This window comes from Arvicola amphibius, chromosome 10, assembly GCF_903992535.2.
Source record: "Arvicola amphibius chromosome 10, mArvAmp1.2, whole genome shotgun sequence".
In the NCBI taxonomy this organism is placed as follows: Eukaryota; Metazoa; Chordata; class Mammalia; order Rodentia; family Cricetidae; genus Arvicola; species Arvicola amphibius.
In genome coordinates this window covers 80,255,643-80,276,632 of record NC_052056.1, presented here as the reverse complement: position 1 = coordinate 80,276,632, position 20,990 = coordinate 80,255,643, and the positions used below count along the sequence as shown (strand labels likewise).

General features: G+C 47.1%; 1 protein-coding gene across 1 annotated transcript; it reads right to left on the bottom strand.

The window, feature by feature from the left end:
* Positions 1 to 1,945: 1,945 nt before the first annotated feature.
* On the bottom strand, positions 1,946 to 19,679 carry Ppp1cc (protein phosphatase 1 catalytic subunit gamma). Its single transcript, XM_038346233.1, has 8 exons — positions 19,411 to 19,679; positions 7,899 to 8,030; positions 7,011 to 7,241; positions 5,172 to 5,276; positions 4,161 to 4,384; positions 3,833 to 3,967; positions 3,081 to 3,141; positions 1,946 to 2,237 (listed from the first exon to the last, which is right to left on the bottom strand). The coding sequence occupies exons 1-8, from the start codon at positions 19,463 to 19,465 to the stop codon at positions 2,167 to 2,169; spliced, it is 1,014 nt and encodes a 337-aa protein (XP_038202161.1). The 5' UTR covers positions 19,466 to 19,679; the 3' UTR covers positions 1,946 to 2,166.
* Positions 19,680 to 20,990: the final 1,311 nt, after the last annotated feature.

The window sequence follows — 20,990 nt, the reverse complement described above, 5'->3', positions numbered from 1 at the left end:
AAGCAGTCGGTGCCCTTAACTGCTGAGCCATCTTTCCAACCCTAGCAGTTCTGACTTTTTGACCATCAAATTGTTTAAGGTTTTATTAAGAACCCTTATTTGTACTTTATGTAACTGACAAAAACTGAAAACATGCAAATCGTGAAAAACATCTGCCCATATTTGAAATTACTCAGAAGTCAATATAAACACCAAGCCTGTGGGTATACTCTTCTGAGGGGATGGAGGAACCTGTGGTCAGGTAGGCACGAGACAGCAATTCAGAAAGCATTCTTTTCCAATTCCGCTTTAGGCCGAGGAGGCAGTCTGCAGTCCATCCTTTCCCGGGAACTGCTGGGAAGTGAGTTTTGCTGTGTCTGCTTTCCCTAACACAACATCACTGGCTTGGACCTTGAGTCTTTGCTGTCACTCTGGCTGATGTTGCCTGTGTGCTTGTTATGTGTGGAATCAGGATTAGTTTTCTGAGTTAATCCTGCCAGGGAATATTCTGGTTATTCTGTCAGCCTGGGGCAGGAAGCTAGTCTGGGCTGGTGTGCACACACGTGACATGCAGAAAGGACTCAGCTGTTCCTCCCAAGTCCCACGCCCAAACCACAGGTGGCTCACTGGTAAAAAACAATTTTCTCAAAGAGCCCACTAGCCAACTTGAGCCTTTTTCAGTTAAAAAATTTGGTGCACCACAAAGGCCAGAAGGCACTGGAATCCTAGAGCCTGAGCTCTAATTTGGGTGCCCAGGACCACAGGGCCTGTCATGCTCCAGCCCCGCTGTTTTAACTCTCCATCCTCAGGAGTCCCACCATTGCCTTTTTTCTACCAATCACCTTACACTGGACCTACAATCCCCTACACTTGTCTCCCGAGCTTCCTGTCTCAGCTTGCCTTTGGCTTCTCTCAGCTGCCGGGCTAGCCCCCACTGGGATGCAGAGGGCTCTGCTTCCTCCCCTACAGTCTAAAGCCAGCCCTTCCCTCCTAGATTAGCACTTGTCCCTGGCCTCCACTTGTTACACAGGTGTGTGCTGCTTGGCGGTCTCTGCAACTATGGCATATTGTATAGAGCAGTATGGCTGACTGCCCAAACCAGTTTCAGAGGCTCTGACACCCACAGCTTCAATATCTAGGGGCAGCATCATCTCCCTCTGCGCTATTCTGCTGCGATGGTGCCTGTCGAATGGAATACTTGTCAGTAGTTATCACTCAGCAGAAATGCCCATCCACTTACAACTGGGACAGTAAAGGCCAGGCAGTCAGTCACCTCACCCACGGTATAGCCGGGTTCCTGGTTCTGCCCTGAAGCTTCTCACCTAGCTGTAGAGCCAGAACTTGAACATGACCCTTCAGGTTACAAGGGCGCATGCAGATGAAGGGACAAGACCCTGTACAAGTTATTTTCTCTGCTCAGGGTCCTATGTCAGAAGGCCAAGGCTGATGCCCTTGAACTGCCTCTGACCTAATCAATGGCTCCCATTTTCCTTCCTCACTGAAGAGGTCTACAGAACATTAGGTTCAAGCTCAACAAAGCAAATGTGTAGGGGGTGGGGAGTAGAAAAGCAGCCAGGGTCAGCTCTCAGGCCAGACCAAGACCCCATCTCTGGTCTTGCCCCACCACCCACTACCACACATAGACTTGGGAGGCCAGAGGTTGTCCCCAGCTTGGAGCAGAGAGCACCTGGCGTAACACATACAGCATTCCCCCAGAACAACAACAAAAACAGCAGCAGCAGCAGAATAAGAACCACCACCATCTCCCAGAACTGTGAGATCAAAGAACAATAGTGGAGCTCAAGACAGTCAGGAACTAAGGCCAGAGCTCTGCAGACAGCCCCTCCTCCCTCTTCCAGGCTACACAGCAAAGAGCTAGGCCCCACCACCAAACTAACTACATGAAGAAAAGACAAAAGTGAACTCAGAGGGGCTGCAGCGAGAAAGACAGACAGTCACAAACAGGTTAACAAGCTCGCATTTAATAAGTCTGAAGTCATTCTCAGCACATGGCATTGTACACAGGCATCTGTGGAAACAGATTCATTTTTAACAGGTCGTCGTTTAAAAAAGTCATAGATACTGTGAGTTCTGTATAAACGGGTGGACGGCAAGTTAGTTCCTTTTGATTTATAAGCCTCAGCGTCACCGCAGAATAAAGAATGTAGCCAAAGAAAGCGCTATCGATCACTCGTATAGGACAGTGTTGTTTCTATAATTTGAAGCTTTCTGAATGGACGGGTTCAGGCCTGATCCAACTGTAAAAAGATCACTCAGTAAATAGACTATCTGGGAATTGTACAAATTGTCATTAACTTCCATCATTAATAGCTTACCCAGCACTATATCACTATTGCTATTTAAAGTAAAAACCTGCTTCTGAGTCCCCACGGAGGCAGCCTGTGCACGCAGCCTCGATGCCCTGGCCACCTCATGTCCAGGGCGTGCCAATACAGTCCAACAGAAACTTTGGCTTTAGGAAGGAATCACAAACATTGAAAAGAATGGCTTTAATCGTCATTAAGAGTGCGGTGGGAGGGAGTGTGCTTCAGACAGTCTGAGCAGTGTGGGCAGCAGGTCACTCCTGCCACCAACGCTGCAGACACTTTGTACATGATAAGACAGAGGAAAAGCAGTCCCTTTCAAACAAACTTAAAAAAAATTGTTCACAGTGGTTCGTATCAACAGAATGCATTTATGACAAATACATGTACAAACTCACGCACCCTAGGGCTTTCTTTATATCCTAAAGAAAACAAGCATTTACATTATTCATGATTCATACTAAATTAAAAAAAAGGGTCAATTGTACACTTCTCCCTCGGTCAGGATAAACTGCCGAGGTGCATAGCTTAATACCATCATCAGAGTTGTCTGCAAAGGGAACAAAAACGCTTTCTTGAATGAAGTGCCTTTCACTCGCTGCTATAACCAGCAAGTGTCAGCAGGAACCAAAATGAAGGAGGGCCCAGCAGGTCTACCTGGGCAAGCTGACCATTACACATTACAGTTTTAAAATGAAGGTTATGTACGCTATGTTACAAGTCCCAACTAGGCAGTGTCAAGTGACATCTATTTCTTTGCTTGCTTTGTGATCATACCCCTTGGAGGTGTAACGGGTCTTGTGGCGTTGGGCTTCTTTTTCTCTGCAGGCTTTAAAATCTGCAAACAAGAAAAGACAGCAGGCACCTTAGGAAATGCACTCAGGCTATCAGAAGTTCCTGCTAACACCGTCCCCACCCCCAAACTCAGAAAACCCCTCTAGCACATCACACAGATGGAGCTACTTAGTACATGAGCATTTTTGTGGAGACATGCCATAACATACAGCTAAAATATGTGACTTAGCAAAAAAAAAAAAAAAAAAAAGTTCCCATGGACCAAAAAAAAAAAAAAAAGGTCTAGAGAGCTCCCATAGCCTTGTGGAGTTCTGTGGAAGGCACTGGAGTTTGCAGTAACAGCTGAATGACCTTGAAATGCATCAAGCCTACTACACTGAGCAAATGTGAGAAACAGCCAACAACTGAGAAGATGTTATGGCAAAGGAGCCCCATATGATGGCGCACACCTTTAACTTCAGCACTAAGAAGGCAGAGGCAGGTGGATCTCTGTTACATCAGAGGCCAGCCTGGTCTACATGTGGAGTTCTGGGCCAGCAAGGGCCACACAGACTGTTTACTGGGGAAAGGTCCCTGTTATTTTTTCCTTCCTTTAGAAAGAGTCCACACATTACTCCTATGGGACAAACACAGGTTACTGGGAAAGAAAACAGAGCCTGCTCAGGGAAACAGTGACAACTGTTTTTCTGGAAGTCAGCATAGCCGCAAGCTCATGAAAAGAGCCGCTGTCTCACCTGGAAAGAGCACATGAGGGTCTCATCCACACTCATCATGGCGCCTGCATTGTCAAACTCGCCACAGTAGTTGGGTGCAGAAAACAGAGTGACTAACTGCCTCTTTGCAAAAAACTCATACCCATCTTCAACCACCTGCAGAGAGACAGTGTCAGTGTCAGCGCTGCGAGCCTGAGCTGTGCCACGCTCCTTCCCCACAGAGCTTGGCCTCCTGCCGCTCTCCCCAGAGGCACACTGTGTGGCAAGCCATACCTACCCACCAAAATCAACAAGGAGAATCTGCTCACACACATGCTCTAAGTGTACATGTAAAATTCAAAATCAATACCTGATGGGCTCTACATATAAGATCCAAATCATGCTTATGGAGAAATTTTGCAACCACTTCTGCACCAAATGTGAAGGACACTCCTCTGTCATTTTCACCCCAGCCTAAGACATCTTTATCGGGGTCAGACCACAAAAGATCACAAAGAAGACCTTGATCTGGTACATCAGTTGGTCTCATAATTCGCCGAATCTGCTCCATAGATTGAAGATCTGGTGATAAACCTATTAAAGAAAACAGGAAAGAACAGTCAAGCAAGCAGAATTGTTCTAAGCACACTGGCAGCCCCTCCTGTCTAGAGGCTGGTGCTGCCAATGCTGCAGTCAAGACCGTGGCTCTTTTATTTACTTGGTTTTGGTGAAAACAATGCAGCAACAAAAACCTGCCACCAAATATGCACAAACTTACTGTCCTGGTGTGCAGAGCAATGGGATAGTCACTTCAACACAGAACACTGTACCGTCAACAGCCAGTGACTCTGAATCCAGACCCCTCCCAACAGAGGGCAGCAAGGCAGACGCACCACATGCCACCATACCACATGCAATGGCTGGGCCCAGGAACATGGCTTGGCTGTGAGGCAGCTCTAAAGCCTCTGCTGTCCACAGACCTCCACATCTACACGAACAGCCATGACACATTGTTATTCATGTGCCCTGTGCTGCCTTAATATAACCTGTGTTTTTTGATAGCTGCTTAATTTCCAACATTACCCTCAACTCCCACATCTTTTCAATCTCTGTATACCTCACACACAGCATAGCCAACGGAGCAAAGCAAAACTGCTTTTGGAAGGAGCCCCAGTCAGAAGAGTCTAGGAAAACACATCTGAATAGATGTACTAGACTGGCTCTATTTTCAGTCTTCCCTCACACTTGACCCAAAATGACACTGGTTATGTCACCATGGACAAGTCCTAGTGTGTGTACAACAGTGGTCTGGCAGAGGCCATCTTGCCCAGTCTACCTTTCAGAAGGGGTGGAAGTTACTTGGGTGCAGGCGGCCACATACCTCCATGACAGCAGAATATCTTCTCATCCACGATGGCTGCTATCGGTAAGCAGTTAAAACAGTCTGTGAACGTTTTCCACAGCTTAATGTTGTATCTTCTTTTGCCTGTGAGAATGCAGACAGTCACTCCACTGTTCATGTAACTGAAACATGCTAGCATCAAGAGACCTCACAAAACCAAACCAGGGTGCCTTTTTTATAGAATACATCTAAAGGCCTAGATTCACTCTTTGGAGAGTCACAGCAGGGCCTAGCAACAACCTTTCTGAGCCAAGCTTTCAGGCTAGACAGACCACGCACCCCCAGCACCGAGATCCTCCCCAGTACAGGCTTGCACTCCATCCTTAGAGAAGCCACAGATTCCACGGATAACCCTGGAAACTGAAAGGAACACAGCTAACATGTCCAATTACCAGCAGCTAATGGGAATAAGATCAAGCAGAAACTGAGGTCAGATGACTCTGACACCACTTCAAAATCCAACTGGTCCTGTATCCTTTCTCTGTTGAACTTGGTGTCTGGGCAGCCACTCACTGCCTTTGATGAGGGCTAGATAAAGGTTCTGTGTCTGCAGTGAGAAGGCCCATATGACTTTATTACAAACCATGGTATGTGTGTGCCACATTAGTAAGTGCTAAGCCGCCAGACTCCCTTAAGCACCTGCCACCCAAGCCCAAAACCCTCTCCTGGTAGAAATAGCCCAGAGGATACTGCAGCCAAATGCTCAAAACTCCAGACATTTTGTTTGTGTGAAACCCCAATCCTCTAAACCAGCTCCTTTTTTTCTTTACTAATTCTTTTCAAGGCTTTGGCATCATTTCTGTCAATGATCAACTCAAAGTAGAGTCTCACTAGATAATCCACAGCTGTGTGGGGTGGGCATCTGTAGCCCTCATAGCCAGGAAACTGGAGCAGGAGCCACAAGCCTGAGACCAGCATGGGCTACTCAGTAAGAGTATTTCAGAAAAACTCAAAGTAAAAGGAGATAAATCCAAAAGACCAGGAAATGCACAAAACATTATTTTGAAATAAAATGGAGAGCCAGTGTGATGGCTCAAGGTTAAAATGCTCACTGTGCAAGCCTGGAACCCAAGCTCAACCCCCGAAACTGAACCCCCGAAACTGAATTAAAGGTGGAAACAGCTGACCTTCATTCCTGTACCCTTCCACATCGAACACACAATTTAAAAATTAAAAAAAAAAACCAAAACAGCTGTTTAATGATTTATTTTTATTTTACATGCATTGTTGTTTTGCCTGCACGTATGTCTGTTTGAGGAGTTGAATCCACTGGAACTAGTTGCAGACAGCTGTGAGTTGCCATGTAGATGCTGGGAATTGAACCCAGATCCTCTGGAGGAGCAGACAGTGCTCTTAACTGCTGAGCCACCTCTCCAGCCCCACAAAATGTCATTTTTAAAGCATTTCTTTCTCCATTAAGCATTATTTCAGAAAAGTCAATACCCCTTTCCTAAGTACAGCTGTGCTAAAAGAACACACCATACATCTCAGAAACAAACCGTTTCATTGCAAGACCCCACTTCCACACACTGCCCCCAGCACAGTAATGCCAGGAACAGATGCTCTCAATAGAACCGACCTAAGCAAAGTCGTGAAAAGCAGAGCCATTTGGACAGGTTCGCAGAGCCACACTGGGAACAAAGCCAAGGGTGTCACAGTGGGCTCTTTCCATCCAATACCATCAGTACCCACATTCAGGCAGCAATCCCCAAGACTAGGATAAGGGCAGCTCCATTCTCACCAGTTCAAGGGAGTGGTGACATCTTTGCCACCACAGCACCTTCAAGCCCCTTGTTCTTAGACTCTCAAAGTACTTACATTCATCGTAAAATCCATAGATTCTATTGATGCTGGCACATTCATGGTTCCCTCTGAGAAGGAAAAAGTTCTCTGGATACTTGATTTTGTAGGCCAGCAAGAGGCAGATCGTCTCCAGTGACTGCTTGCCCCTGTCCACATAGTCCCCGAGAAACAAATAGTTGCTTTCTGGCGGGAAGCCACCGTATTCAAACAGCCGGAGCAAATCATAGTACTGCCCGTGAATGTCACCTGGAAATGAGAACTTCTCAGTGTTGCCATCTGCACAGCCCTCAGCTCAATGACAAAAACCCTGGCAAAACACCCCTTAATCGTCCATCACACATGACAATGGCCTCTAACAAGTTCACAGGCAACACTAATTCCCAACCTTGTAGCATATTTAGTCCAACAGACCATGTCCAGAGTCCCCCACAGATACAACTAATTTATTTTGTGGTAGAATATCTTGTCTCAGCAAGTTTCCTGCCTATTATTGCAGTGAACTGAAGATCACCGTGAAACCTGGGCTCAGCTTCAGGGTTCTGCGCCAGTCCATCCTCTGAGTGTCCAGTGAGACTAGCAGCCCATGCACTAGCGTGGCCACAATCTTTAAATGCAGCCAGATTAAAGCCAGGAGCGCCTCACTCTGAACATACATGGCTTACCCATCCCACCCAGACTGCTCAGTTTTAAAGGATGGCCTGTACCTGCTGACAGCAGAATGAGCCCAACTAAACCAGGCCACCACCCCACCCCCGCTGCAGGACCCATGATCCTTCAGAGAACATTAAAACTCAAAAGCTGGAACATTTCCTTGACAACTATAATTTCACTCAACATGAAGGGCCGTCAAGGTGCCCAACTGAGGGTCAGCTGAGTGGGGGACGCACTTAGTCCCACACTCACCACATATCTTGAGAGGTGCTTCAAGTTCTAGAAGGATAGGCTGACTGAGGAAGATCTCCCGAGACTTCAAGCAGAGTCCTCGGATTTCGTTCTCCTGTAGCTGGACATTCTTGCCTGGCTTGGACCCCCTCACTGTGGAAAGAACGGCAATTAGGACACAGCTTCACATAGAAACGTTTAATTTAGGGCCTCAGTAGCCAAGAGCCCTACTGTTCTTGCAGAGGACCGGAGCTCTAGTCCCTTCAACCGTGGCAGGCAACTGTAGTTACACATCTGTGGAGCCTTGGCTGGCACCTGCCCTCAAAACACACAGGGCCAGCCGGGCGGTGGTAGGGCACGCCTTTAATCCCAGCACTCAGGAGGCAGAGGCAGGCGGATCTCTGTGAGTTCGATACCAGCCTGGTCTACAAGAGCTAGTTCCAGGACAGGCTCCAAAGCCACAGAGAAACCCTGTCTCGAAAAACCAAAAAAAAAAACAAAAAAAAAAACAAAAAAAAACAAAACAAAAAAAAAAAACCAAAAAACCAAACTCCACACACAGGGCCATATGCATAAATAAAATAAATAAATAAAACTTCAAAACTGGGACCAGGCAGTGGTGGCGCACGCCTTTAATCCCAGCACTTGGGAGATAGAGGCAGGCATATCTAAAGTTCAAGGCTAGCTTGCCTACAAAGGGAGTTCCAGGACAGTGAGAAACCCTGTCTCAAAACTTAACTTGAGAAGGGGGTAGTGGTGTGATATAATTTTTCTTTTAATGTTAAACACCTGTTAGATAAAAGTTGGCTGGCCTATAAGGTCTCAGCTGGAATCTTGCCTCTCTAGTTTTAGAATGAACTTAACTTTGCATTGGGAAAGGCCACGCTATCATGTGATGTCACTAAGTCCTCAGAACAGCTTGACTTAACAGCTACAAATGTCCAGAATCGTCTCCCCATCATTGTTTTCAGAATCGAGTGTAATCCCATGGTCTTTCTTTTATGAGGTCTGAGTGTTATTTGCATTTCATTTAAAAATGCCACAGTAGGGGCTGCAGAGGTCATTGGTTAAGAGCACTAGCAACTCTTGCAGATAGAACCCAGATTCAACTCCCAACATCCACATGGCAGTTCTTGGGTTTTTTTTGTTTGTTTGTTTTGTTTTATTTTTCAGGACAGGGTTTCCCTGTAGTTTCTAGAGCCTGTCCTGGAACTAGCTCTTGTAGACCAGGCTGGCCTCGAACTCAGAGATCCGCCTGCCTCTGCCTCCCGAGTGCTGGGATTGATTAAAGGCGTGCGCCACACATGGCAGTTCTTAACTCTGTAACTCCAGTTCTAGGGGGTCCAACACCATCTCTGACGTCTGAGGACACTAGACAAGCATTCGGTGCATAATCATACATGCAGGCAAAACAACCACATAATACAACAATTTTTTAAAAATGCACTAGAAACTAGATAGGTAGATGGCCTGGCTAGTAAAAACTGCTTTGCAAGCAAGCATGAGGACTTAGGTTTGAGCACAAGAACTCAAGAAAAGAAAGCCAGCCTGATGGCCCACATCCACAATTCCAGTGCTGCAGAAGCAGAAATACACAGATCCCTGGAACTGGACAGTCAACCAGCCACCTAATCTACTTGGCGAGCCAGTGAGAAATCCATCTAAGGGGGAAGGGGGCGCTCTTGAATGAATGATATGAAACAACTCTGAGGCTGTTCTCTGGCATCCATATCCAAAATATGCCATAAGCTTTTTTTTTTTTGGTTTTTCGAGACAGAATTTCTCTGTGGCTTTGGAGCCTGTCCTGGAACTAGCTCTTGTAGACCAGGCTGGCCTCGAACTCACAGAGATCCGTCTGCCTCTGCCTCCCAAGTGCTGGGATTAAAGGCATGTGCCACCACCACCCAGCTGCCATAAGCTTCTTATGTATACTTTAGTATACACTGTGAACACAATGAGAAAGGTCAGCGCTGGCTGAGAGAAAAGTCTCCTGAGCCCAGAGTCAGCCCTGAACTCTGCTCACCGCCTTAGTAAGGTCTGGCCACAGCCCACACCTCAGGAGGCAAGTATGACAGCAGTGGAGACATCTGTGCAAGTTCCGGTTACAAGAGCTGAGACAATCATTATGTAGACTGAAGAAACAGCTCTAACTGCCAAGGTTCTGAACTCTTTAGTTCTGAAGCGGCTGCTTGGTCCAGGGGCCTGACCCCTCAGTGTGCTAGAATCTCTGCTTTTTGGTACCGAAGACTGATGAAGCAGGCACTTGGGTCCCTCAGAGCCAGGCTAAGCAGCCCAATTAAGACTGCACCTATTCATCATAAGCCAGTGTCAATGAATTTCTTTTTAGCAAAACCCTAAACCTAAATAAATTTATAAAATTAATAAAATTTATAAATAAAATTATAAATAAATAAATTGGCTTAAACTTTGTTCAAATTGCAGGCTTTGTCTTCAAATCAAAAATTATTTGGCCTGGGGCTGGAGAGATGGCTCAGCGGTTAAGAGCACTGCCTGCTCTTCCAAAGGTCCTGAGTTCAATTCCCAGCAACCACATGGTGGCTCACAACCATCTGTAATGAGGTCTGGTGCCCTCTTCTGGCCTTCAGGCATACATGCAGAGAGAATATTGTATACATAAATAAATAAATAAATAAATAGATAGATAGATATTTAAAAAAAAATTATTTGGCCTGATAGCTAAGTAACAATAGAAAGTCTAACCAAGGCTCACGCAGCTTTTGGTTCTGCAGAAGAAGATATTCCCAGAGAGGTCTGATAGTTATCTCCTGCTGTGTAAAGCCGTGTCCACTCAAGGCTGCACCTATGCTTGAAAACCAGAGCCTTAGGGAAGCTGGCCTTCAGCCTGCACTGTCACACTCCTCACCATTTCTCTGAAGGAACAAGTTCATCAGGAATGGAATGGTATGCAAAGCAACATCAGTTTTTAGTGAAAAATGAGCAAGGAAGAACAAGGAAAGGGTGAGTTTTCAAAGCAGGGAAGAAAAAAAAAAGGCACAAGAAGGGATAGGGAGCCAGCCAGGAGTGGACCCTATGTGCAGCTTCGCACTCACTCCAATATAACTGGACTAAAAGACAAAAGTGGGCTGGGAGTTGACTGACACCATTGGGTGTCCTTCCTTCTCTATTCTCTACCTTACTTTTGGTTACACTGGAGGACTCAGGGATCCTGTCTGCCTCAAGTACTGTGGTAATAGAAACCTTAAAAAGTAGAGTCTGGTGGAGCCAAACACAAGTCTCACTTTTTGTTTTTCTTTTTTTAAAAGATTTATTTATTTATTATGTATACAACATTCTGCTTCCATGTATGCCCACACGCCAGAATCTCATTATAGATGGTTGTGAGCCACCATGTTGTTGCTGAGAATTGAACTCAGGACTTCTGGAAGAGCAGCCAGTGCTCTTAACCAATGAGCCATCTCTCCAGCCCCCTGTTTGTTTGTTTTTCGAGACCTGGTTTCTCTGTGTAGCATTAGAACTGGAACTGAAACTCAACTCTGAAGACCAGGCTGGCATTGGACTCACAGAGATCTGCCTGCCTCTGCCTCCCGAGTACTGGGATTAAAGGTGTATGTCACCACCGCCTGGCCACAGGTCTTGTATCTGTAGCAATTTTTAGATACTGAGCCATCTTCCCTAGCACCATCCCCTTTCCACCCTTTTGTGCGGTCCCAGGGATTGAACCCAGGGTCTCCAGGCTTACACAGCAAGCAAGGTTACTCACTGAGCCATCTCTCACCAGTCCCCCTTCTATGTTGGTATAGTCCAGGCTGAGCAAGCAGCCTTCAGGCCTGACCAATTATGAGAGATAAAGTAGCCCAGCAATAAGCATTTGAGAGAGGTAGGAACAGCAGCCAAGCAACAAAAGCTTTTCTTTCCCCTCTACAGACAAGATAAGCTACAGACAAAAAGCAGCACTCAGGACAGAGACGAGGGGGGACCTCTGTCTTACTGGCCAGAAACCTGGGCAAGCTGCCCAGCAGGAGACTTATATTTGGTTACAAGGGAACTCCTGGAAGCTTCTGGTTTCAATAGGAATTTTCTTCAGCAGAACCCACACTTGTGAATGAGTGACCCATTCTTTTTTTTTTTTTTTTGGTTTTTTCGAGACAGGGTTTCTCTGTGGCTTTGGAGCCTGTCCTGGAACTAGCTCTTGTAGACCAGGCTGGTCTCGAACTCACAGAGATCCGCCTGCCTCTGCCTCCCGAGTGCTGGGATTAAAGGCGTGCGCCACCACCGCCCGGCGAGTGACCCATTCTTATGTCTTTGATGAGAATCTTCATTATCTAACTTCTGGTACAGCTCACAGGCTTCCTTTGTTACAGGGTTCTACTGGAGAAAGTCAGATGTTGCTAATATTCCTTGGTTCTCAAAGCATCCACTGCTACTTTAGACAGTTTATGAGCCTTTTATTTATTTTTAAGATTTTTGAGATAAGATCTTACTACATAACCCCGATCAATCTTGAACTCAAGAGATCTGTCTGCCTCCACTTCTGCAATGCTGAAACTAAAGATATACCACCACTACCAGCAGTTATTCTTGACACAGGAGTTCACCAAGCCCAGACTAATCTTGAAATTCAAAATCTCCTGTAGCCTTGTAGCCTCACCCCCTCCACCTGGCTTCTTTTCCACCCCCTGCCCCCAGAATGGGACAGGAGTTGAGTATTGTCCCTTCTGATGAGATGTAAAGATTAGATGCATCTCTTACAACCGATTTATCTCTATCTGAAAACTGGTACACATTACTCATGGCGTCAGAGCTTACTTAACTCTGACATCTAGGTAGTTCAAGGGAAAACAAACTACCAAAAACATCTGCTGCCAGAGCTGGCAACAGCTGCTAACTGCAGGGACTTCTCTTCAACTGGAGGCTGCTCCTTGCCCCAAGAACACACCACTTTCTGAACCACTGGCAACCAGCTCTAACTGTCAGTCTGATTGGCCTGCTCATTGGGACCCCCTAATGTAGGAGAGAGTCTGCACCCATCTTTCCTGTTAATTTAAAACTTTAGAATCAAAACACAAAACATGCCTTTAATCCCAGTACTTGGGTGGCAGAGGCAGACAGAGCCCAAGGCCAGCATGGTTTACACAGAGGAAACCCTATCTCAAAAAATTGCCCCCCCCAAACACAGGCTTACACTCTTCAAAACAGGCTTTGCCAGGCATTCCCAGTGAGCACTGGGTATGTTCTAAAAACTGCCAAATCAGCAAGATCTGCTTTACCTCTCAGTGCCAAGCAGAATGACTCCCAAAACTAAGTTGGAGGACCTACTAGCTGCCTGGCTTGGTGCTATAGATCTTCACTGCTGCTGGGTCTGCCTGCCACTCCCAGTGAGGCATTTTCTGGCAAGAAGGGAACCTAGGCATGCTGATAGCTAACAGCAAAGGCTGTTATGCAGAAACTACTCACCCAAACATCACTAACATCATCAGTACATCATAGAAGTTTCACCGAAAACTCCACTGTTAATAAACCCAAGCGATAAACCCAAGGTCAATCAGGGTGCTATCAATTGTCATTTGCACTCCTAACATCTCTCCAGACAGTTCCACAGCCTAGCAAGAAGCAAAGGAGACAGCATAACAGGAGGAGTAGAGGAGATCGAGTAATGGGGGCTAGAAAAGCCTTCTCCATAGAGTTGGTGCAACCCTTCCTTGCCCATCATGCACCAAGCTCTGGGTTTCACTCCTGCATAAAATTGGGCTTGGTACCAAGAGAATCTGAAGCTTAAGGCCATGTTCATCTACACAGAAGTGTCCAGACCAGTCTAGGACACAGGAAACCAAGAGCGGCACAAAGGAAGAAGTCAGCAGCCCTTGCTGTCTGAAGACAACCCTACTCAAGCAGCAGTCAGCCAAGTGCACCAGCTTTAGTGCCAGTGCTTGGGAGGAAGGATCAGGCAGGCTGCTGGGAGCCTAAAGCCAGCCTGACCTACACAGTGAGATCCTGTTTAAAAAAACAAAAAAATCCTACCTTAATAGTATTTTAAAATTTGTTAGAAAAAGATCAAGGCCAGCCTGGTCTACAGAGAGTTCCAGGACAGCCAAGACTGATACAGAGAAATCCTGTCTCAACAAGCAAACAAATAAATAAATAAAGAGATCTTAAACCAAATAAATTTAGTAAATATTTGCAACACTGTACAAATAACAACCAAGTTATTTTCTACAAAACCTGAAAGCTCACTCGGGAGGCAGAGGCAGGCGGATCTCTGTGAGTTCGAGGCCAGCCTGGTCTACAAAGTGAATTCCAGGACAGGCTCCAAAGCTACAGAGAAACCCTGTCTCGAAAAACAAAAAACGGAAGGAAGGAAGGAAGGGAGGGAGGGAGGGAGGGAGGGAGGGAGGGAGAAAAAACCTGAAAGCTACAAAAACTTTCCAAGAATCCTCTTTTTCTCCCAACTACAAACAAGAAAAGTACTCTTCCCACCTCACTGCTACACACCATCCCAGCCAGTGGGCTGGGACCTGCTGCCATCATGCACACTCCAGACTTTAAGGATGACTCCCATTTCCTCAATGTGGAAAACTGAAATGTGCCTAAAAAAGTTCTAGTTGCCGGGCAGTAGTGACGCACGTTTTAAATCTCTGCACTCGGGAGGCAGAGGCAGGTGGATCTCTGAGAGTTCGAGGCCAGCCTGGTCTACAAGAGCTAGTTCCAGGACAGGCTCCAAAGCTAGAGAAACCCTGTCTCGAAAAACCAAAAAAGGAAAAGAAAAACAAACAAACAAACAAAAACAACAACACCCTCAAGGACTCATTTTATTTTCTGTGCTGAACATGAAGCCATTCAATGAAAACAGAGTATTTTGCCTAAGCCTGGTATTGGGCTGTCACTGTCACCTCTACAATCTCATCATTCAGGTAGGAGGCAGGAGATCAAGAGTTCAAGGTCATTCTCAACCACAGGTGAACACATTTCGGCATCAGTGCCTTACCCATCTAACCCTATGAATTTCCATTTCTTGTGTAAGCCCTAGAAATACTCATACCTTTCAAAAATACAGACGTCACTAACCCTAATACTGGAGGGGGGAAGCATCTTGCCTTCATCCTCCTGATAGACAACTGTGACCTCAAGACTAAGACAAGATTCCTTCCAGAGCGGGGCGGTAGTGGCGCAAGCCTTTAATCCCAGCACTCGGAGGCTTCTGGGATTAAGGAAAAAGAAAAAAGAAAAAAATTAAAAGAAAAAATTCCTTCCAGAATTCCTGCTCAGGGAAATGGGATCTGCCTTACTTGAAGGGGCCTGTGGGGTTTCTGCAGCTACAAGGCAGTTCCCACCTGGACCCTTCTCCCTCATATTTTCGGCTGTGAAGTGTGTCAGCAGCCCCAGCATAAATCAATGAAAGCCTAGGATTGTTCTTGCTGCCCCACGTCTCCCAAGCAAAGGGGCAGTCAAGGTTCTGGGAGTCATTCTTGCCAAAGTGGGGTTTTTAAAAAGGCCCAAAGTACCTGCAGATCAGTCTTGCCCTGTCTTCCAGCTGAAGTATGAGAGGACACACCTGTCCACGCTGAGAGCCAACCTTTAAGTCAGGAAGTCCCTATTAAAATGATCTTGCTTGTGTACTCTGCTCAGTTTTAAGATCTGCTTCAAGACAGCCAAGCCCATCATCTTCACTTATCTTTCAGAAGGACCTTAGCTACAGCCATCTGGAAGATCTAGAGCAGGAGCCCTGAAGAGCCACAAGCAGATTTAGAGACTTAGGACTTCAGACTGTCTTCAGAAAGATGAAAACTGACTGGTAAGCACTCTGAATGATGCAGCCACTTCCCCTGCCTTGCACCCTGGCCATGACCTTCCTTTTCAGAAACAGGCTTCTCGCACACTGAGATGTGAAGCAATTACAATCACCTGGTACTCAAGAAAAATGCTAGCGGTTTCATGACGCACCCCAATTCCAACCCCCCCTTAAAAACCAAAACAACAGAGCAGAAGGCCAAGTCCAAACACTGCTAGACTACTTTCTACTTAAATCTCTTCTGCTTGAGCACAGAAGCAGCAATGTGCTAACATCAGAATGAGCTAAGGAGTAACATACAGACCTTCCATCAGAGTGGCTGACCATGGACAACACGGGCTGGGCTCAGAGAAAAGCTACTACATTCAGTGATGCAAAGCTGTAGTGCTTATGACCCAAACCCAATTTCCTGTTTGTTTTTTTACATAGGGTCTCTGTAGTCCAAGCGGGCCTCTAATGAACTCATTATGTAGCAGAGGCTAGCCTTGACATCCTGACTCCACCTAAGTGCCGGGAATACGGGTATACCATGTCACCATTTAGCCTTGGGTGGCCTGAACTGTAACTTATTCTGTGAACCAGGCTGGCCTTGAACTCAGAGATCCACCTGTGCTTTCCAGACTTAAGATTAAAGGTGTGTCACCATGCCCATTGTAAAATTTATTTCTAATCGTCTGTCTGTTAGAGTTATGACCTGTATGTATATGCCATTAGAAGCCAGGTACCTGATCCCCTAGAACTGGAGTGATAGGCGCTGAGCTGCCTGCTGTGCGTGTTGGGAACTGAGCTTGGATCCTCTGAAAGGATATATGCTCTTAACCATCTCTCCAGCCCTTGTTTGTTGAGACAGGTTCTATGTATGGCTGGCTGGCATGGAATTTGTTATGTAGACCAAGATGGCCTTTCAACTCACAGTTCTGGAATGAAAGGTGTATGCTGCCATGCCCAGTGTCACCTTTTACTACTAAAGAACCCCTTAACTAGTTCATACAGCTCTCAAGCTAGGACTTTCACGAGACAGATGTTGGTTGCTACCCAACACAGCCTGGCCTAGAATGTCTGGATTATCATGCCAAAGTGCTTAGGGTAGCAAGGAGTCCCCACTACAAAAGATCAATTATCAGTGTGAGAAAATGCCTCATCAAGTGACAAATCTTATTTCTCCCTTTTAGAATTAAACTCTTAATTTTTCTTAAATTTGTATTATGTGTGTGCAAATACACACTTGCCGGGAGGGGAGGTGAATGGATAACTTCCAAGAGTCTGATTCTCCTCTCAATTTCATATGGATCCTTGAGGATCAAATCAGGTCTTCTGGGGTAAGAACAAGAGCCATTATCAGGTGAGCCATCGCTATAGTCTAAGAATTACTTAAATCTTACTTCCAGTGTTTAGAGATAAAGTTTCTGAAGGCATTACAGAAAGCATAATAAATACCACATTCTCTAAAGATGTACACACATTCTCAGCAGATGGCTATGGTTTCTGTTAAGTTCATGTACAGAGGTAAAAAGAAACATACACTGTGCAGCTAGGTTATCATCAAAGCATTTAGATAGTGTCTTACTCTATTAAGTTCAAAAGAAAATAAACACCAGCCTGGACATGGGGGTACAGTCCTGGAATCCAACACTTAAGGAGGCAGAGGCAGGCAGATCTCTGAATTTCAGGGTAGTCTTTGCTTCGTAGTGATACTCAGACTCAAATTTAAAAAGTAACAGGAAAGAAACTACAGGGGCTGGCCAACTGTGGAGCATGACTTTAATCCCAGCACTTGGAAGGCAGAGGTAGGTGGATCTCTGTGAGTTTGAGGCCAGCCTGGTCTATACAACAGAAACCCTGAACCAAAACCCACCCACCCCCCCAAAAAGGAAAGAAAAGTGGGGGGAGGGATGAAGTGATGGTTCAGCAGTTAAGAGTGCTTGCTACTCTTGGTCCCATTTCCAGCACAGACGGCAGCTCACAACCATCTCGAACTCCAGTTCCAGAGGACCCAATGCCCCTTTCTGACCTCCTTGGGCACAGGCATGCATGTGGTGCACATACACACATGCAGACAAAACTCAAAATATAAAATCTAAAAACAAAGTTTTTTAAAGGCGGGGAAAGGAAAGCTAGTGAGGCAAGTCTGACCTATGTTAGATCTCCAGAATCTACACAAAGATAGGAACCAACTATACCCAACTGTCCTCCACTCCCATGTGCCGTGGCCTGTATGCACCCACACACATCCCACACACAAAAATAAAAGTAAACAAATTTAAAAACAAAAGATGAGCCAACTTTCAGCATAATTTTAAACATTAAAAAAAAAATGAGGCCCGGGTGGTGGCACATGCCTTTATTCCCAGCACTCAGGAGGCAGAGGCAGGTGATCTCTGTGAGTTCGAGGCCAGCCTGGTCTACAAGAGTGAGTTCCTGGGCAGCTAGGACTCTTACACAGAGAAACCCTGTCTCAAAAAACCACACACACACAAATAAAATTTAAAAAAAAAAAATCAAATCTGAATTGGGGATGCAGCCCAGGTGGTGTAGTGCTTACTCAGCATAGAGGAAGGCTTGGGTTCAATACCCAGCACACTTCATAAACACAGGCTTGGTGGCTTATAAATTCTAGTACTAGGGAGGCAGAAGGATTGGGAGGTTCAAGGCCAGTTCTGGCTCCTTGAGACTCTATCTAAGGGGGATGGTAATAAAAGCCTTTAATCCCAGCACTCAGGAAGGGGAGGGAGGCAGATGGATCTGAGAGTTTGACCCTAGCTGGTCTACATACTGAGCTCCAGACCAGTCAGGACAGAGAGACCTTGTCTCAATAAAAACAAAACAAAGTATTAAAGGGAGAAAATGCACAAATTTTTAAAAAGACATTTTACTTCTCTTTCAAGGCCTCACTTGAAAACACCCACCAGCAAAACTATGCAGCCCGTCACCATGTACATACTGCATGTTACACTCCAAAAGCAAAAGCAGTCAAAGTAGCTAGGTAACACTGTCAAGGGCCCAAATCCAGAAAGGGATTCGGAACACCTCAGCATTTGCTCGGGAATTAGTGGGGAGCGGGATTTTGAGACCCTACGTAAAATTTTAATCTCACAAGCAGGAACCCACGGCAGCGCCCCCCCCCCACTCCGTCTTAAGTCGGACAAAAGGAAAGCTTTATCTTTAACCTTTCCTATGTCACAGGGTATGCCCTGCGCTCCCACAGGGTGAACAGTGAATGATATCAGGTTCTGTCTAGATCCTGGCTGCCAGGGGTTTGAAACCCGACTGTTGACTGTGTCCTTGGTCCAGCGAGGTCTTTGAAGTTTCTCCAGCGAAACACTTCCAGGATAACAGCACCTACCTGGCAGGGCGCTCGCTGAATGAATGCAGCAGCGTGCCCCTATCCTCAGGACAACAATCTGATGAGCAGAGAGCGATACGGTCACCCGGGCCGGGGCTGGGTCCGTGTGCAGATGCACGTTCAAGGGGAAAGAGCGCGGGAGGGAGGATGGTTTGAGTGGGGAGGAGAATGCAGACTCCGGGCTCTCATCGCCCTGGGACGTCGCCCGCCAAGTCACATCGATGGGTCCTTGGGCTCTCCAGATTATGATAATGTGAAAGCATGGGCGGGGAGGGTGGGGTAATAAAAAGACGGGGTCCCCAGACCCGGAGGCGCTGTGTGCGCGCCCCAGAACCAAGAGGCTTCCGAGAAGGACCGCCACCCCCCCGGGCCTGGTGCCCACCGGCCCCCGCCCGCCGCCCACCCGCCTGCGCGCGGCTCACCTTCCAGCAGCCGTTGGATGATGCTGTCGATGTTGAGTTTGTCGATATCCGCCATCGCCGTCCCGCCACCGACCCTCCCGCAGCGGCGCCGCCGCCGGCTCGCGCCCGGGTCTCACACGTCCTCCTTCCTCACGCCACGAGCCCCACGAGAGGTGGTGGCGGCGGCGGTGGCAGCAGCAGCCGCGGCGGGTCCCCCCCCCCAGCCGCCCCGCTCCCGGCTTCCTCCTCCTCTCGCCACTGGAACCACGAGAAGAACAAAATGGCCGCCGACTCGTCAGGCCAGCCTCGGGCGGCGCACGGATGCGCGCGCGGGAGTGCAGCGGCCGGGCCGGGACTTCTTTACAGGCCCATAGGGCACGCGGGAGGGGGCGGGGCCGGCTGCTGGAGGGGGCGGGGCCTCCGCGCGCAGGAGGCGGGGCCCTGGCAGAAACGGTTGAGCGACACCGCATCCGCGCGCGGGATCCTTCCGCCAAACGGGCAGGGAGAGAAATAGAACACCCACCCATGGCTGGAGAGTGAAGTTGCAAAGTTGGCGCGCGCGAGTTGGAGGTGGCTATTATCGGCTGCGCGCTGCAAGGGTGAAGGTCTCCTCTCGGTCCTGCTGCTTTGGACAGACAGATGTCGGCTGACTTGGCGGGGTGGGAGCCCACCAGGGAGTCACCCCTCGAAACCAGTCTGGGTTGAGGTTGCCCATGAAGGATCATAAGGAGGTTAGAGCGTTGAGGATTCAAATACGATGGATCATATTGGTGAACAAGAGAAGCTAAATATATGGTTCATGATAAGAACGCTTGTCTAGTATGTGTGAGATCCTGGGTTCAAGCACTGCCAAGATTTTGTAATACTACAATAAAGTATCTAACATCCAGTATTTGAAAAAAAGAAAGCCTCCCTCAGATAAACCAAAATGTTAATCCATCGTGAGTGGCATATATTTCAGTAACTTGGGTACCTCTTGCTTGCGCTTCTTGCAATTTTACATTTAAGGCAGAGGTTGGGAGAATTCTGTAAGGTGTCAGAATTATCTTTGAATTATTCTTCTTGAACTCATAAAGTTATATAATAGCTGAAAGATTCTCCCCTGGACTTAGCCCGAGCTGGATTGAATGAGCGTGCGGCAGAAAATAAGATGGGAATTTGCACATTTCGCCGGGTTAGAGGCTGCTGTGCGCCCGCCGGGCTTCAGCATATTCGCCGTTGCTTGCTTCTGGCTTCCTTGACTCCCCAGAACACCCTTCTCCAGGGAGCGCTCAACTCTACAGCCTCAAAGGCTAACTGAATCTGGAATTGCACACCCACCTGACCCATTTATCTCTCCAAGCAACACTTCACAGTTTACAAAGTCCCCTTCCCCATCCCCACTCCAGAAGCTCATGATTTTCAATGCAGGAGGGATGCACGGATTCCCTTTCTTGTGCGCCCTGCGAGGTGGCTTCCCCATCTGGAGATTCATTTTCTGTAAGCATTGCCTTCCCAAGTCGCAGCAGCATGGCATGGGGTGCACCGATCCCGAGCACTCTTCCTGCTGCTGGCTGCCATCCACGGTGGAGCTTCAGATGACCCCGGTGCCTCTCACGGGT

What these genes read in the sequence shown, in the direction of transcription:
- Ppp1cc (XM_038346233.1), bottom strand. Translation starts at nt 19,465, where the DNA reads ATGGCGGATATCGACAAACTCAACATCGACAGCATCATCCAACGGCTG. An exon ending in TTATATGTAGAGCCCATCAG is followed by an intron (nt 3,968 to 4,160) that starts GTATTGATTTTG and finishes GTCTCTCTGCAG; the next exon opens with GTGGTTGAAGATGGGTATGA. An exon ending in CCCTCATGTGCTCTTTCCAG is followed by an intron (nt 3,142 to 3,832) that starts GTGAGACAGCGG and finishes TCTTGTTTGCAG; the next exon opens with ATTTTAAAGCCTGCAGAGAA.